Source organism: Mastigoproctus giganteus, chromosome 10 (assembly GCF_048544385.1).
Source record: "Mastigoproctus giganteus isolate SK-2022 chromosome 10, ASM4854438v1, whole genome shotgun sequence".
Taxonomy (NCBI): domain Eukaryota; kingdom Metazoa; phylum Arthropoda; class Arachnida; order Uropygi; family Thelyphonidae; genus Mastigoproctus; species Mastigoproctus giganteus.
Genome location: NC_143584.1, coordinates 114675170 through 114692453, shown reverse-complemented (window position 1 = coordinate 114692453; position 17284 = coordinate 114675170). Strand labels below are relative to the sequence as shown.

At 39.0% G+C, this 17284-nt stretch overlaps 1 protein-coding gene across 1 annotated transcript in view; it reads right to left on the bottom strand.

Moving 5' to 3' along the window:
- Window positions 1–9712, bottom strand: part of LOC150079236 (protein brambleberry-like) — a 190781-nt gene extending 181069 nt beyond the window's left edge. Inside the window, exon 1 of the mRNA XM_090382238.1 lies at window positions 9205–9712. Within this exon, the coding sequence (XP_090238364.1) occupies window positions 9205–9471 (267 nt within the window). The 5' untranslated portion in view covers window positions 9472–9712. The remainder of the gene's footprint in view (window positions 1–9204) is intronic.
- Window positions 9713–17284: the final 7572 nt, after the last annotated feature.

Genomic DNA, 17284 nt, shown 5'->3' with positions numbered 1-17284 from the left:
CAGGATCATTTAGACAAGACTTCAGTTATAGCTCAGACACAGCATGGTTTTGTTAAGGGGAAGTCTTGCCTGACCAACTTGATTGGATACTATGATGCAGTCACAAAAGAACTGGATGCAGGGAATAACTTTGATATTATATACTTGGATCTTAGAAAGGCTTTTGATACTGTTGCACATGGAAGACTGCTACACAAATTGGAGCAGTGTGACATTGGAGGCAAATTGCTGCTATGGATAAAGGGGTGGTTGAGGGGGAGAAGACAGAGAGTGGTAATCAATGGACACTGCTCATCGTGGACTGATGTTATTAGTGGAGTCCCTCAGGGCTCAGTGTTGGGTCCATTATTGTTTTCTGTATTTATAAATGATATTGATGATGGTATATCGGGCTTAATGTCCAAGTTTGCAGACGATACAAAGGTTGGCAGGGTTGTCAAGGACACTACTGACACTATGCTGCTGCAACAGGATCTGGAAAGGTTGAGCAGATGGGCTGAGAGGTGGCAAATGAAGTTTAACATTGACAAATGTAAAGTACTACACATGGGAAACAGCAACCCCAGAGCAACGTATCAACTCTGTGGTACAACACTGACAGTGGTAGAGAATGAAAGGGACTTGGGGGTGGTTGTGCAGGCAGATATGAAGTTCTCTGAGCAGTGCAGACGGGCTGCAAGAGTAGCTCATGGAGTATTGTCAATGATATACAGGAATTTTTCCAGCAGCGATAAGGAGGTGATTATTCCATTGTATAAGGCGATGGTCAGGCCACACCTAGAGTACTGTATACAGGTCTGGAGGCCTCATTTCAAGAAGGATGTAGAGCTGCTGGAACGAGTACAGAGAAGGGCAACAAGATTAGTGAATGGAACAAAGGGGTGCTCTTACGAAGAAAGGCTTAAGTTTTGCAAATTACAGTGTCTGGAGACTAGGCACCAGCGAGGTGATCTGATAGAGGTGTATAAAGCCTTGAATGGTTTAAGCATGCTCAATGCTGATGGGATTCTTCCTCTAGCTCAGAATAATCACCTGAGAGGGCATAAATTCAAATTGAGGAAAGACAGATGTAGGATAGACGTGCGGAAATTTGCCTTTAGCCAGCGCGTGGTTGGTTGGTGGAACAGACTTCCATCCCTTGTGGTGGAGGTTGATAGCCTAAATAAGTTTAAGGCTCAGCTGGACAGGTATTTTGAACGAACAGAGGGATGAAGTGGAAGTGGTTTTTTTTTTTTTTTTTTGGCTGATGCTGCATAAGCTTGCTTTCTTGCATCAAATGCCTCTACTAATGCTAATGCTAATATCATGGACAAAAGGCATTAAATGTCCCTTCCGATTCACCCACGCACTGAGTTTTGATGAACGGGTAGTGCAGCTTATGTGTGTATATCCAAATGTATATCCAAAGTACAAGAAGTACGCCTTTTTTATGACTCAAGTTAGGGGACGCTTTCTTGAAGCTAATATGACTTCTCCACATACAAAACAGAAGTAATCTGGACTAGTCATACAATTACAGGGCATATTAATCTTACATAACACAAATACTGTGAAAAAAGTAGGAATCTTACAGAGAACAACTGTTAACTGAGAACAGATCACCCAGTACTTAGCCATATTTGAGGATTACTGCAACAGAGTTGAAGATGCATTTGAGGTGACAACAACTTATCACGTGATACAGAGTGAGACGACAGTTGCCGATCACATGATAAGAGCATGGTGGTACTGAAACTGTGGTGTTGCTATGCATTTTGCCAAGAGTTGTAGTTGATAATGTAGAGTAACTCGCTAATATGAGACCCCAACTGTAATACAAAAAAAAAGGCCAATCGACTAATTTTAATGTGATTGGGTGTTTTCGTTTTTGTAAAATTTTACGTGTTGACTAGTGTTATCAGGTGATACCAAACAATGCAGTATATTTAAACTAGTTCTGAAAATCAAGTCAAAAGGAGGTTAATCAAGCTAGGGAAGATTATGAGAAGTCTCTGCCAAGGAATGCAAAAGAAAAGTAGCAAAGACTTCTTTACTTTATGTAAACACCAGAAGGAAAATGCTGAATCACATTGGTCCACTAGATATGAATGGTTTAACTGTTGATGATCCTGCTCGGGTTGCTGAAAAACTGAATGAGTATTTTGCCTGTACATTCACATGTGGAATGTTTTGTGGTGTGGATACCAGAAGTTTATTAAATTACAGAACAGAGAGCAAAATGATTTTGTTATAGCTGAGAGGAAAGCGAAGAGAAATTATTGAACTAAACATAAAAAAAGCACTTGGGGTGGATGGGAATTATCCAGTTATGTTAAGGCAGGTAGCAAAATAGGTCAGTAAATATCTTTAGCCATAATTATGAGAGCATCTATGGATTCAGAAGATGTCGCTGAATATAGACTGGAGATGGGCAAATGTATCCCCAATTCACAAGGGGGGATCAAAAGGGGCCACCATTGCTAATTACAGACCTGTTAGCTTAACCTCTGTTCCAGAGAAAACAATGGAGTCGCTGGTTAAAGAAGTAATGCAGTGACATTGCAGTCTTATAATGAATTTATTTATCACATTCACTGCTTACTTATGCAAATGTGCAGCATCAGATTTTTAATCTACTTGGAGGAGGAACCATCCTACTTTTAGAACTTTTTCTTCCAATTTAACAAAAGAAAAACCAGATATTTTTGTCAAACAATTTTCACCAGAAGCTCATTATTTTAGTCACAGCAAAAAAATGAAGTCCAAAAATGTCTCTGACCTTTTTTAATCATGATTGACTCAATTCCATGGTTTTCAATCCCTGATAATAAAAAAAATAATAAAATAAAAAAAGACATCAGAAAACTCAGCAGTTAAAGTGTGTTTGACCAATCTGACTGGATGCTATGATGCAGTAACAAAGTAAATGGTTGCAAAATATTAATTTTGACATCATATACTTATAAATTAATTTATTCTGTTAAGTAAGATAGAATGCAAAGAAGATGTAGTAGAACCTTTTAAGGCTCGCCTGGAGAAAATTTGAATTTGTTGGGAAACATTACCCAGTAGTTATGTGAGCAAAATTTAAGATGCAAAGTAGAGTGATAAAATTTGTCTGTGCATACAACCCAGTAGAAGGAACAAACAAAATAAAAAAAATTTAATTCAAGAATTCCTTAAAGGTCATCCATAATGTAATATTTTCAATTTCTGAATTCCTTTTAACACAGTAACAGATTCAACTCTTCCCTATTATTATGAAATAAAGTATTTTACTTCAAGCCATAATAATTCATTGATACTTAACGATTTAACACTTATCTAGCAGTCACTATCGGAATGTCTTATAATGGAGAATTTTAACTTCCCAGATATTGACTGGAACTTGTGGATTGGTCACTCACACACTAGTCAGACTTTTGTGGATTTATTGGATGATTGTTTTCTGCAGCAGCATGTTCGAGAGGCAACCAGAGAGAGTAATACTCTTGATCTGGTTATCAGCAGTGATCATTCGTGTATTAAGAATTTGCAGGTAAAGGAACCACTAGGTGGACGTGATCACAGTGTACTGATGTGGGATTTACTTAAAGATTTAATTACCATCAGGGGTAAAGGAAAGGGTTTTTGCTTCCTTAAGGGCGAGTACAGTGGTCTCAGACAGTTTTTAAATTCTGTACAGTGGGATCAACTGACGATGTTACCAACAGTAAATTCTAAGTGGTAAGCATTCAAGGAATTAATCTTGGAAGCTACTAAAAGTTTCATACCAATTAAGAAATATTGTTCAATGTTTAGGCCTAAATGGTTATCTAATGAACTAATGAGACTCGTGAGAGAGAAGAAAAATGCATGGGATGCATATAAATTATCAAGTGACTCAGAAGCCTATGGCAGATATAAGCTAGTCTGTAATCAGGTCACAAAGGAGGTTAGGCAGGCGAAGGCAGATTACGAGAAATCCTTGGCAAAAGATGCTAAGAAAAACAGCAAGGATTTCTTTACTTATATAAACTCTAAAAGGAAGGGGATGAATCTGATTGGTCCACTTGACATCGATGGTTCGAGTGTTGGTGATCCTGCTCAGATAGCAAACAAACTGAATGCGTATTTTGCATCTACATTCACACATGACGAATTATTAGGGTTTGAAAATGGCAGAAGGTTATCAGATTGTAGCAGGATACTTAATGATTTTGTAATAACTGAAAGCAAAGTGTAGGACAAATTGCTGAAGTTAAACATAAGAAAAGCACCTGGGTTGGATGGGGTCTGTCCAGTTATATTAAAGGAGGAGGCAAAGCAACTAAGCAAACCCTTAGCCATAATTATGAGAGCATCCTTGGACTCAGGGGAGGTTCCCACGGACTGGAGATGTGCAAATGTATCCCCAATTCACAAAGGGGGATCGAAGGGTGACACGAGTAATTACAGACCAGTTATCTTAACTTCTGTTCCGGGTAAAATAATGGAGTCACTGGTTAAAGATGCATTGCAGAATCATCTAGACAAGACTGCAGCAATAATTCAGACACAGCATGGGTTTGTTAAGGGAAAGTCTTGTCTGACAAACTTGATAGGATATTATGATGTGGTTACAAAGGAACTGGATGCAAAAAATAATTTTGATATCATATATTTGGATTTCAGGAAAGCTTTTGACACTGTTGCGCATGGAAGACTATTGTACAAATTGAAGCAGATTGGTATTAAGGGGCTTAGAGGGGAACAGGTATCCTGTGTGTTATCAGACACTCAGCCTAAAACACTGATGGATCCAATATCTCTCTATTACAGAAGATTTAGGAGAAGTCCGGTTGGCCTGCCTCCCTAAAATCCACTCATGCACACCTTCTCGATGGTAAGCCCTGTTACGTCACTTAGGTGGCAACGAACGTGTAGAGTGGTTCTCTTCAAGACGCCTGGTCAGCGTGAAGAGGAAAAGACCAAACCCTCCAGCATATGACAGCACGACAAAAGAAATGGCCCTCAGTCCCCAGCAGCTTTCACTCTCCCTCTTAGCCGACCGGGCTAGCCGAGTGGGTAAAGTACCTGCCCGGCAACCCAAAGGTCGCGGGTTCGATTCCCGCCTCGGGCTTGGATCACTGTACTGCAAAAACCTTTGGAGGTGCAATATGGCCACAGAAGCCGATGCGCCAACAACTACCAAATCAAAAAAAAAAAAAAAAAAAAAAACTCTCCCTCTTACGGCAGCGAGAGGATCAGAGTGGAAGCAGAGGGTGCTAACAATCTCTGGGTACGACCAGGCTACCATGCACGGAAACTGAACTTGGCCTGTTATAACGTAAGATCACTCATCGGTAAAGACAGGATATTAGAGCTGGAAAAGGAATTAGAAAATGTGAATTGGAATATCATCGGTTTGGCTGAAACAAGAAGAAGAAATGAATCACTTATAAGTTTATCAAGTGGAAATCTGCTGTACACCAATGGAAACAGTGAAAGGAGTGAAGGTGGAGTTGGGTTTCTGGTACATAAAAATTTTAAAAACAACATTTTGGAATTCAAAACTACATCACCAAGGGTGTCAAGACTAATACTCAAGATTTCTAAGAGGTACAAGCTAAAGATTACAATGATTTATGCACCAACATCGAGCCATGATGATGAAGAGGTTGAAGAAATGTACACCGAAATTGAGTCTTCAAGATGAGCAGAAAACCCATTACACTATTATTATGGGGGACTTCAATGCTAAGGTTGGAAAAGGGCAAAACAGCGCAGAAAGAGGAACCATAGGAAATTTTGGAATTGGTAACAGAAATAAAAGAGGTGAAAGGCTTGTGGAATTTGCAGAATCTCAAGGACTGTCAGTAATGAACACTTTTTTCAAGAAAAGGGTGAACAGAAAGTGGACATGGAAGAGTCCAAATGGATTAACAACTAATGAAATCGACTTCATCCTCACTAACAGAAGATATATTGTGAATGATGTTACCGTCCTGAATAAGGTAAATGTTGGAAGTGATTACAGAATGGTAAGATGTACACTTGATATATAGATGCAGGAAAGGAAAGGAAAAAACTGACTCGAACAAATAATACAAAGGTCTGAGATAACAGAGGAGGAGAAAAAGTAGTATGTACTGGAACTTAAGAACAAGTTTGAGCTTCTGCAGACTGCTCAGGACCAAGATATCGACAAAGAATACTACAACTTTCTGAAAGTGATAAAGCCCAAGAAACCTATAGGGAAAAAGAAATCCAAAGAAGAAAAAATTAGTCATGATGAACCGAAGACAACAAATGAAGAGCAAGAAAAACACTGACAGGGAGAAAATTGAGTATACTGAGTTATGCAAGGCCATTAGAAAGAGACTCAGAGAGGACATAAGATTTAACATAAGAAAAGTAGAACAAACATTAAGGGAAAACAAAGGATTTAAATCAGCAGCCATGAGCAGTAATACAGAAAGACAAATGATACTGAAACTGAAGAATAGCGATGGTGTACTTATAAACAGCAGAGAAGGCATAATTCAAATAGCAGAAGACTACTATAGAGAATTATACAAGGAGCGAGGGAATGATGCCAGCAGTGGGCAACACGGATTGCAAAGTAGCAACACATACGACATACCAGATATTCTTCCTGATGAGGTAGAACATGCATTGAAGAAAATGAAGAATCAGAAAGCCCCGGGGGAAGATGAAGTTACTGTAGACTTGTTAAAATTGGGAGGAAGAGACATAACTCAAAAACTGGCAAGGCTCTTCAAAAAGTGGATTAGAAAAGGTGTGACGCCTAAGCAGTGGAATAATGCAATCATAGTTTTGCTGCATAAGAAAGGAGATAAATCAGAAATTGGAAATTATAGACCAATTAGCTTGTAATCCCACATCTACAAGTTGTTCACAAGGGTCATTACTAACAGATTAGAAAGAATACTTGATGAGAATCAACCGAAAGAGCAAGCTGGCTTTAGGACAGGATTCTCAACTATGGATCACCTTCACGTAATATCACAGCTAATGGAGAAAGCAAATGAATATAAAACACCATTATGCCTGGCATTTGTGGATTATGAAAAGGCATTTGACTCCATACAGCATAAGGCAATGTTTCGGGCACTGGAAAGACAAGGCATAGATACCCCATATATTATGATTTTGAAGAAAATATATGAGAGTGCTACCTCCTTTATTAGACTAGACAAAGACAGTAGGAAATTTAAAATCGAGAAAGGAGTTCGACAAGGAGACAATATCTCCGAAGCTGTTTACTGCTGACCTTGAGGAAGCTTTCAGAAGATTAGACTGGTTGCAGAAAGGAGTCAATGCGAACGGAGGGTACCTAAACCATTTACGATTTGCAGATGACATTGTGGTCATAAGCCACGATCCCAAAGAATTAGAGGAAAATCTTAATCAGTTATGCACAGTTAGTAAGGATTTTGGACTAAAGATGAATATGGCTAGAACAAAAGTAATGATGAACAAGTATACCACAGAAAGGGAAATAATAATTGAAGGAGCAGTAATTGAAAAGGTGGAGTCATATACTTATCTGGGACAAGTTATTAGCTGTAATAATGATAAATGGCTGGAAGTCAAGAGAAGAATAAATTTTGGATGGATAGCATTCAGGAAATATAGTCACACACTGAAGAGCAATATCCCAGTTTGTCTAAAACGTAAAATAATGAACCAATGTATACTCCCCACCATGACTTATGGAAGTGAAACTTGGACACTCACCAAAAGAATGGAAGAGAAGCTGAGAACTACACAGCAAAGAATAGAACGAATTATATTAGGAATCAGACTGTTAGATAAGAAGAGAAACACATGGATTAGGCAGCAAACTCAAGTAAAGGACATTCTTATCAAAACTAAAATGGTCTTGGGCAGGACACATAGCTCGAAGACATGATGACAGATGGACTAAGAAAATAACAGAATGGTACCCAAGGGGAGCTAGAAGAAAACCTGGAAGACAAAGGCAGAGATGGATAGATGAAATTAATGAGTTTTTCGGTAGTAAATGGATGGCCAGTGCTCAAAACAGAAGGAACTGGAAAGTTGCTGGAGAGGCCTTCATCCTGCAGTGGATTGAAAATGGCTGATGATGATGATGCTACAATGGATAAAAGGATGGTTGAGTGGGAGAAGCCAGAGGGTGGTAATCAACGGGTGCTGCTCTTCGTGGACTAATGTTATTAGTGGAGTCCCACAAGGTTCGGTATTGGGTCCACTGTTGTTTTGTATATTTATTGATGAAGGTATATCAGGCTTAGTGTCGAAGTTCGCAGATGATACAAAGGTTGGCAGGGTTGTTAATGACAGTAATGGCAGTGTGCTACTGCAACAGGATCCAGAAAATTTGGGAAGATGGGCTGAGAAGTGGCAACTGAAGTTTAACATTGACAAATGCAAAGTACTGCATATGGGTAGAAGTAACCCAGAGGAACGTGCCAACTGTGTGGTACTACACTTAGGGTGATAGAAAATGAAAAAGAGCTGGGAGTAATTGTGTAGTCAGATATGAAGTTTTCTGAGCAATGCAGACAAGCTGCCTGAGCAGGTCATGGGGTTTTGTCACTGATATACAGGAATTTTGCTAGCAGGGAAAAGGAGGTGATTGTCCCTCTGTATAAAGCAATGGTCAGGTCTTTCCTTGAGTACTGCGTACAGGTGTGGAGGCCTCATTTTAGGAAGGATGTAGATTTGCTGGAGCATGTACAGAGAAGGGCAACAAGGTTGGTGAGGGGAATGAAGGGATCCTCTTACCAAGAGAGGCTTCAGTTCTGCAAATTGCAGCAGCTGGAGATGCGGCACCTGCAAAGTGATCTGATTGAGGTGTATAAGGCCTTCAATGGGTTGAGCATGGGATTCTTCCACTTGTTCATATTACGACTTAATGGGGCATAAATTCAAATTGAGGAAAGACAGCTGTAGAATAGATGTGCGGAATTTCGCCTTTAGCCAGCGGGTGGTTAATTGCTGGAACAAACTGTCGTTGTGGAAGTTTATAGGTTAAATAAATTTAAAGATGAATGGGCAAACATTTAGAAGTAATGGTTGTTTGAATTTTTTTTTTTTTTTTTTTTTGGCTGATGCTACATAAGCTCACACGCTTGCTTTCTTGCATCACATGTTACTATTACTAATAATGCAATTATCATTATCCCCAATTAAAATTATCAACACATACTATATCGCCTTTTGCAGTTCCTTGATAAATAAAGTGCCACAACTTACCTTGTGATGACACCGGTCTAAATTTGATAACTGGAGGCCTACTTTTTCTGCTTCAGCTAAAAATTTTTCATCAATACTTAAGACTTCAAAAGGAACTGACACGAGTGTTCCAACATCACTACCTTTTTCGGCAGCGGAATTCGTATTAACTTCTTTAATAGATTTTTCTCCAAACATCCATTCCCAGATACTTTCTGATATACAAATATGAATTAAGATAAGCGATATAAAAAAATATTTATATACTACTTTGAGTGCCATTCCCATTCAACCAAAACAGAAATCCAAAACCACTTTATGAATCACGTTACAACACGCCGAATTATCTCATTTCTGTATTTAAAGCTCGCGCACATTATCGATCAACATTGGTAATTATATTTAAACACGTATATTCAAGTTTGATTTCTATTTGAATATTATTAAATCTGAAAGTTCTCTTATACGAAATATATGGCAAAAAGATAACCACATATCACAATAAAATTCTAAACAGATTAGGCAAAGCAGACTAAACTCTGTAAATATACAACCCAGAGAACACCCGCGCTCAGCTGATAAGGAAGCGGGAAATCGTATATCACTCACTTCTGCACGTATTGGCGCCGAATTTTTAAAAATCCGTTATTTTGTTAGTTGTCGAAAAGTACAGTTCAGCAAAAAATATATTTCGTGTTAATTACAATAATTTTTCTTCTGAAAATTTTCAGACAGCTTGTGCCGCTTTAAAAGCCTCATTAAAATACCCGAGAAGAATAATTGCTAGCAAAATTAGGGACTGCGCATTTAAGTGACAAAAACGCTTAAATTATATAAAACATAAGACAAAAAAAAAAAAAAAAACTTTTAATAATAGGGTCACCCGAAAAGTTATTTCATCTACCCATACTATAGTGTCTGTAAATTGCATGTTTTCTCTGGTCGATTTGCCTGCTTCGCTGGATTAAATACCCCAGGTTTCCCGGGGAGAAAAAACCTTGCTATCTACCTGAGCAACGCAGTAAAAGAAAAAAAAAAAAAAAAAAAAACCACAAAAGTAAGTGGCGTTATGACGGGATTCGAACTTCATCCATATCCACCTGGGCTAAGTAAGACATTGGTGTACCACTGTGCTACTAGCGCAGATCATACGATCGTAAAGGAGCGCCTACAAGTTATTCCACAATCTGGCAAGGACTCCAGAACTCAGTTTTTTTTAGTAGCTTTATTCAGTGCTGTAGTAAAATTAGCAGAAAGTATACTATGAATGCTATAATGTTAAATATTTTAATAATATTTGTTTTCTCAAGTCTTTCAAAAAGCAGAAGGTATACTCTATTCACCTAAAAAAATTCAGAGGGTATACACTCCAATACAGCTGGTTTTATTGATGTAACAAGCGCCGATACATATAGGAGAAATAGGTAATCGCGTAGGAAGCAAAATTCGAGGAAATGAAACATTAATAGGATGAAAATTAACAAAATAAAAAGTAGATAAAACAAAGATGACATTATTTCAATTTCTACGAAATTATGTTTTTTAATTGTGACATTGGGTGGTTCAAACTGACCTACTTGGGAATTTTCATAAGCAAAAACTTAGCTATAAAGAGCAACCACTAAGCAAAATGCTTCCTACTTTACAAAACAACTCAGCCCTTTGCGGTTAGGGGATGCACTCGTTCTATAAAATAAAAATAAAAAAATGTTATATTAGAGTTACCCAAAAACAACTTCATCGATTTATGTATATTATGTCCAAAAATTGCTTCTCTTCTCTTGTCTGTCTCAGTGTTTTGCTTAGCTACAGCTCTCTGGGATTAAAAATCTGACTACAGTCTCCTTAGACAGGTTACCTCATTCACGGAGTAAAAAAAAAATATACCTTGAAGTCATTCACAGTATTACAATTCAAGACTTGCTCATCCAGAGCCGTGAGGCAGTGACTGTAACCACCGTGTTATCCTCGAGGTTACTACCAAAGAGGTAACTACCATCAGGGGTGAAGGGAAGGGTTTTTGCTTTCATAAAGGCGACTACGGTGGGCTGAGACAGTATTTAAATTCTATACTTGAATGGATTGAGCACGCTGAATTCTGATGGGATCCTTCCACTTGTTCAGATTACGAACCTAAGGGGGCATAAATTCAAATTAAGAAAAGACAGATGTAGAATAGATGTGCGGAAATTTGCCTTTAGCCAGCGGGTGGTTAATTGCTGGAACAAACTTCCATCTGTCGTTGTGGAAGTTGATAGGTTGAATAAATTTAAGGAGGAACTGGACAGGCATTTGGAGGGAATGGTGTGATTTTTTTTTTTTTTTTTTTTTGGCTGATGCTGCATAAGCTCATACATTTGGTTTCTTGCATCACATGCCACTACTACTACTACTACTACTACTACAGTGGGACCAACTGATGATGTTACAACAGCAAATTCAAACTGGGAAGCATTCAAAGAATTTATCTTGGAAGCTACTAGGCTTTACATACCAAGTAAGAAATATTGTTCAGGGTTTAGGCCTAAATGGTTGTCAGATGAACTAATGAGACATATGGCAGAGAAGAAAAATGCATGGGATACATATAAATTAATGGGTGACATGGAAGCCCTTATGACAAATATAAGCTGGTCTATAACCAAGTCGCAAAGGAGATTAGGCAGGCAAAGACAGATTATGAGAAATCCTTGGCAAAGGATGCAAAGAAAAACAGAAAGGAGTTCTTTACCTATGTAAACTCTAGAAGGAAAGGGATCAATCAGAGGGGTCCTCTGATTATTGGCGGTTCAACTGTTGATGATTCTGCTCAGGAAGCTAACAAACTAAACGATTATTTTGCATCTACATTCACACATGAGGAGTTATTCAGGAAGGGGAATGCCAAAGGTGAAGTAAACTCTGGCAGTGAGCTAGATGATTTTGTAATAACTGAGAGGAAAGTGGAGGAGAAATTGTTGAGGATAAACATAAAAAAGGCGCCCGGGTGGATGAGATATATCCATTTGTATTAAAGGAAGCAGCAAAGGAAGTAAGTAAACCCTTAGCTATAATTATGAGAGCTTCTTTGGTCTCAGAGGAGGTATCCATAGACTGGAGATGTGCAAATGTGACCCCAATTCACAAAGGAGGATCAAAGGCTGCAACAAGTTATTATAGACCTGTGAGTTTAACTTCTGTTCCAGGAAAATTAATGGAGGCACTGGTTAAAGAAGCACTGCGGGATTATCTAGACAAGACTTCAGTTATAGTTCGGACACAGCATGGTTTTGTTAAGGGAAAGTGGATACTATGATGCAGTCACAAAAGAACTGGATGCAGGGAATAACTTTGATATTATATATTTGGATCTTAGAAAGGCTTTTGATACTGTTGCACTCGAAGACTGCTGCACAAATTGGAGCAGTGTGGCATTGGAGGCAAATTGCTGCTATGGATAAAGGGAAGGTTGAGGGGGAGAAGACAGAGTGGTAATCAATGGACACTGCTCATCGTGGACTAATGTTATTAGTAGAGTCCCTCAGGGTTCGGTGTTGTGTCCATTATTGTTTTCTGTATTTATAAATGATATTGATGATGGTATATCAAGCTTAATGTCCAATTTTGCAGACGATACAAAGGTTGACAGGGTTGTTAAGGACACTACTGACGCTATGCTGCTGCTGCAACAGGATCTGGAAAAGTTGAGCAGATAGGCTGAGAGGTGGCAAATGAAGTTTAACATTGACAAATGTAAAGTACTACATATGGGAAACAGCAACCCCAGAGCAACGTATCAACTCTGTGGTACTACACTGACAGTGGTAGAGAATGAAAAGGACCTGGGGGTAATTGTGCAGGCAGATATGAAGTTCCCTGAGCAGTTCAAAAGGGGCTGCAAGAGTAGCTCATGGTGTCTTGTCAATGATATACAGTAATATTTCTAGCAGGGATAAAGGGGTGATTATATAACCGGAGGGTCTCACTTCTGGTAAGTATGGGCTTGGCAAACCCATGGTCCTGAGCTGGATATCATCATTCTTCTATTTCTTGGTGATTCCTTTCTATTCCTGACTCTCTCTCTCTCTCTCTCACTCTTTCATGGTAACTTGGAGATTTTTTTTTTTTTTTGGCTGGTGCAGCATAAGCCTCAGGCTTCCTTGCACCATATGGCTAATAATAACAATAATAATAATAATATCCATTTGTATATAGCAGTGGTCAGCCCACAGTTTGAGTTCGGGATAAAGGTCTGGGATGGATGTAGAGCTGCTGGAACGAGTACAGAGAAGGGCAACAATAGTAGTGATTGGAACAAAGGGTTGCTCTTACGAAGAAAGGCTTAAGATTTTCAAATTTCAGTGTCTGGTGACTAGGCACCTGAGAGGTAGTAGTAGTAGTAGTAGTAGTAGTGGCACATGATGCAAGAAAGCAAGTGTAGGAGCTTATGCAGCATCAGCCAAAAAAAAAAAAAAAAAAAAAAAATCATCACACCATTCCCTCCAAATGCCTGTCCAGTTCCTCCTTAAATTTATTTAACCTATCAACTTCCACAACGACAGATGGAAGTTTGTTCCAGCAATTAACCACCCGCTGGCTAAAGGCAAATTTCCGCACATCTATTCTACATCTGTCCTTTCTTAATTTGAACTTATGTCCCCGTAGGTTCGTAATCTGAACAAGTGGAAGGATCCCATCAGAATTCAGCGTGCTCAACCCATTCAAGGCCTTATAGACCTCAATCAGATCATCGCGCAGGTGCCTAGTCTCCAGCCACTGCAATTTGCAGAACTTAAGCCTCTCTTGGTAAGAGAATCCCTTCATTCCCCTCACCAATCGTGTTGCTCTTCTCTGTACACGCTCAAGCAAATCTACATCCTTCCTAAAATGAGGCCTCCAGACTTGTACGCAATACTCAAGGCGTGGCCTGACCATTGCCTTATACAGATGGACAATCACCTCCTTTTCCCTGCTAGCAAAATTCCTATATATCATTGACAAAACCCCATGACCTGCCCTAGCAGCCTGTCTGCATTGCTCAGAAAACTTCATATCTGACAGCACAATTACTCCCAGGTCTTTTTCATTTTCTACCACCTTAAGTGTAGTACCACACAGTTGGTACGTTTCTCTGGGGTTACTTCTACCCATATGCAGTACTTTGCATTTGTCAAGGTTGAACTTCAGTTGCCACTTCTTAGCCCATCTAGCCAAATTATCTAGATCCTGTTGCAGTAGTACACTGCCATTACTGTCATTAACAACCCTGCCAACCTTTGTGTCATCTGCAAACTTCGACATTAAGCCTGATATACCTTCATCAATATCATTGATAAATACACAAAACAACAGTGGACCCAACACCGAACCCTGTGGGACTCCACTAATAACATTAGTCCACGAAGAGCAGCACCCATTGATTACCACCCTCTGTCTTCTCCCACTTAACCATCCTTTCATCCATTGTAGCAACTTACCCTTAATACCATTCTGCTCCAATTTGTACAGTAGTCTTCCATGCGCAACAGTGTCAAAAGCTTTCCTGAAATCCAAGTATATGATATCAAAATTATTTTTCGCATCCAGTTCCTTTGTGACCACATCATAATAACCAATCAAATTTGTCAGACAAGACTTTCCCTTAACAAACCCATGCTGTGTTTGAATTATTGCTGCAGTCTTGTCTAGATGATTCTGCAATGCATCTTTAACCAGTGACTCCATTATTTTACCCGGAACAGAAGTTAAACTAACTGGTCTGTAATTACTCGTGTCACCCTTCGATCCACCTTTGTGAATTGGGGACACATTTGAACAACTCCAGTCGGTGGGAACCTCCCCTGAGTTCAAGGATGCTCTCATAATTTTGGCTAAGGGTTTGCTTAGTTGCTTTGCCGCCTCCTTTAAAATAACTGGATAGATCCCATCCACCCCAGGTGCCTTTCTTATGTTTAACTTCAACAATTTCTCCTCCACTTTGCTCTCAGTTATTACAAAATCATTAAGCACACTGCTACAATTTGATAACCTTCTTCCATTTTCAAACTGTAATAATTCCTCACGTGTGAATGTAGATGCAAAATACTCATTCAGTTTGTTTGCTATCTGAGCAGGATCATCAACAGTCGAACCATCGATGTCAAGTGGACCAATCATATTCATCCCCTTCCTTTTAGAGTTTATATAAGTAAAGAAATCCTTGCTGTTTTTCTTAGCATCCTTTGCTAAAGATTTCTCGTAATCCGCCTTCGCCTGCCGAACCTCCTTTGTGACCTGATTACAGACTAGCTTATATCTGCCACAGGCTTCTGCGTCACCTGATAATTTATATGCATCCCATGCATTTTTCTTCTCTGTCACGAGTCTCATTAGTTCATTTGATAACCATTTAGGCCTAAACCTTGAACGATATTTCTTAATCGGTATATAAAGTCTAGTAGCTTCCACGATTAATTCCTGGAATGCTTCCCACTTAGAATTTACTGTTGGTAACATCGTCAGTTGATCCCACTGTACAGAATTTAAAAACTGTCTGAGACCACTGTACTCCCCTTTACGGAAGCAAAAACCCTTTCCTTTACCCCTGACGGTAGTTACCTCTTTGAGTAAATCCCACTTCAGCACATTGTGATCACTGCCACCTAGTGGTTCCTTTATCTGCAAATTCTTAATACACGAATGATCACTGCTGATAACCAGATCAAGAGTGTTACTTTCTCTGGTTGCCTCTCGAACATGCTGCTGCAGAAAACAATCATCCAATAAATCCACAAAAGTCTGACTGGTGTGTGAGTGACCAACCCACAAGTTCCAGTCAATATCTGGGAAGTTAAAATCCCCCATTATAAGACATTCAGATTTACTGGCCCACTCTATTTCTCTGTACAATTGTTCATTGTACTCATTCAAGTCATTAGGCCTATAACACACTCCTACCCTTATTTTTCCTTTCGCAGTGCTTATCTCGCACCAAACTGACTCAACAGAGCACTGTTCATCTATATTAACTGGGTGCACTTCCTTTGATTTTATGTTTTTCTTAATTAACAGCATAACACCCCCTCCCTTTCTGTCCTGTCTATCCTTTCTGTACACATTGTACTCCCCAAATTCCAGTTCTGCATTCCTTATATCTTTGTGACACCACGTCTCTGCTATCCCAACAATATCCGCCTTTGATGTCTTGACCAACACTTCAAATTCATCAAATTTATTTACTATACTTCTAGCATTGGTATACATGCAAGCATACATGCTCCTATGCCTATTCCTTGTTCAACCAGGTGATCTGGTTGAACTGTAGAAAGTTTGAATGGTTTGACCAAGCTCAACGTTGATGGAATTTTACTCTTGCCCCGCTTAATCGCCTTAGGCGACATAAATTTAAATTGAGGAAAGACAGTTGTTTGGAATTGATGTGCGGAAATTTGCCTTTACCAAGAGTGTGGTTGATTGCTGGAAAAAATTTCCATCTGTCGTAGAAGTTGATAGCTATAGAAACATATGGAGCAAATGGATGGGTGAAATAGGAAGGTTTTTTTTTTTTTTTTTTGGCTGATGCTATATGACCTTGCTTTTTTGCATCACATGCCATTACTAATGCTAATGCTAATGCTAATAGTAAGAGCTACAAGGAAGCGATGAGAAATCACAGACAGACCTAAGACAGGAAGTCAAAGAAATATGATATTTTGAACAAGTAAAGACCATGTCGATCAGCGTGTCAACCACCATTAGTGCCAGTGAACTTCCATAATAACCTAGCAGCAATTGGCCTCCCAGAGAACAATTATAGACAGGCCTCGCATAACGCGAGTTCGATTAACGCGTTTTTCAGTTACCGCTATTTGAAAAAATTATGCCACTTTTCACTTTACACGATGCATATTTCCAGTTAACGCTATCATTTTTTTTTTTTTTTAATGCGATAGTTGAAAAAGATTTGAATCGCGCGTCAGACGGGCAATAAACAAACGTTTGGCTGCTGCCCAACTCGGTGTGTTCCATCAACCATCGGAAGAAGACGTGTTACTTGTTTGTCTCTGGTTAATAAAGTCAATGCAGACTTGCATTTAAAAATTGTAATTTCTAATTTTTAAATGAGCCAGATGAAAATGTTACC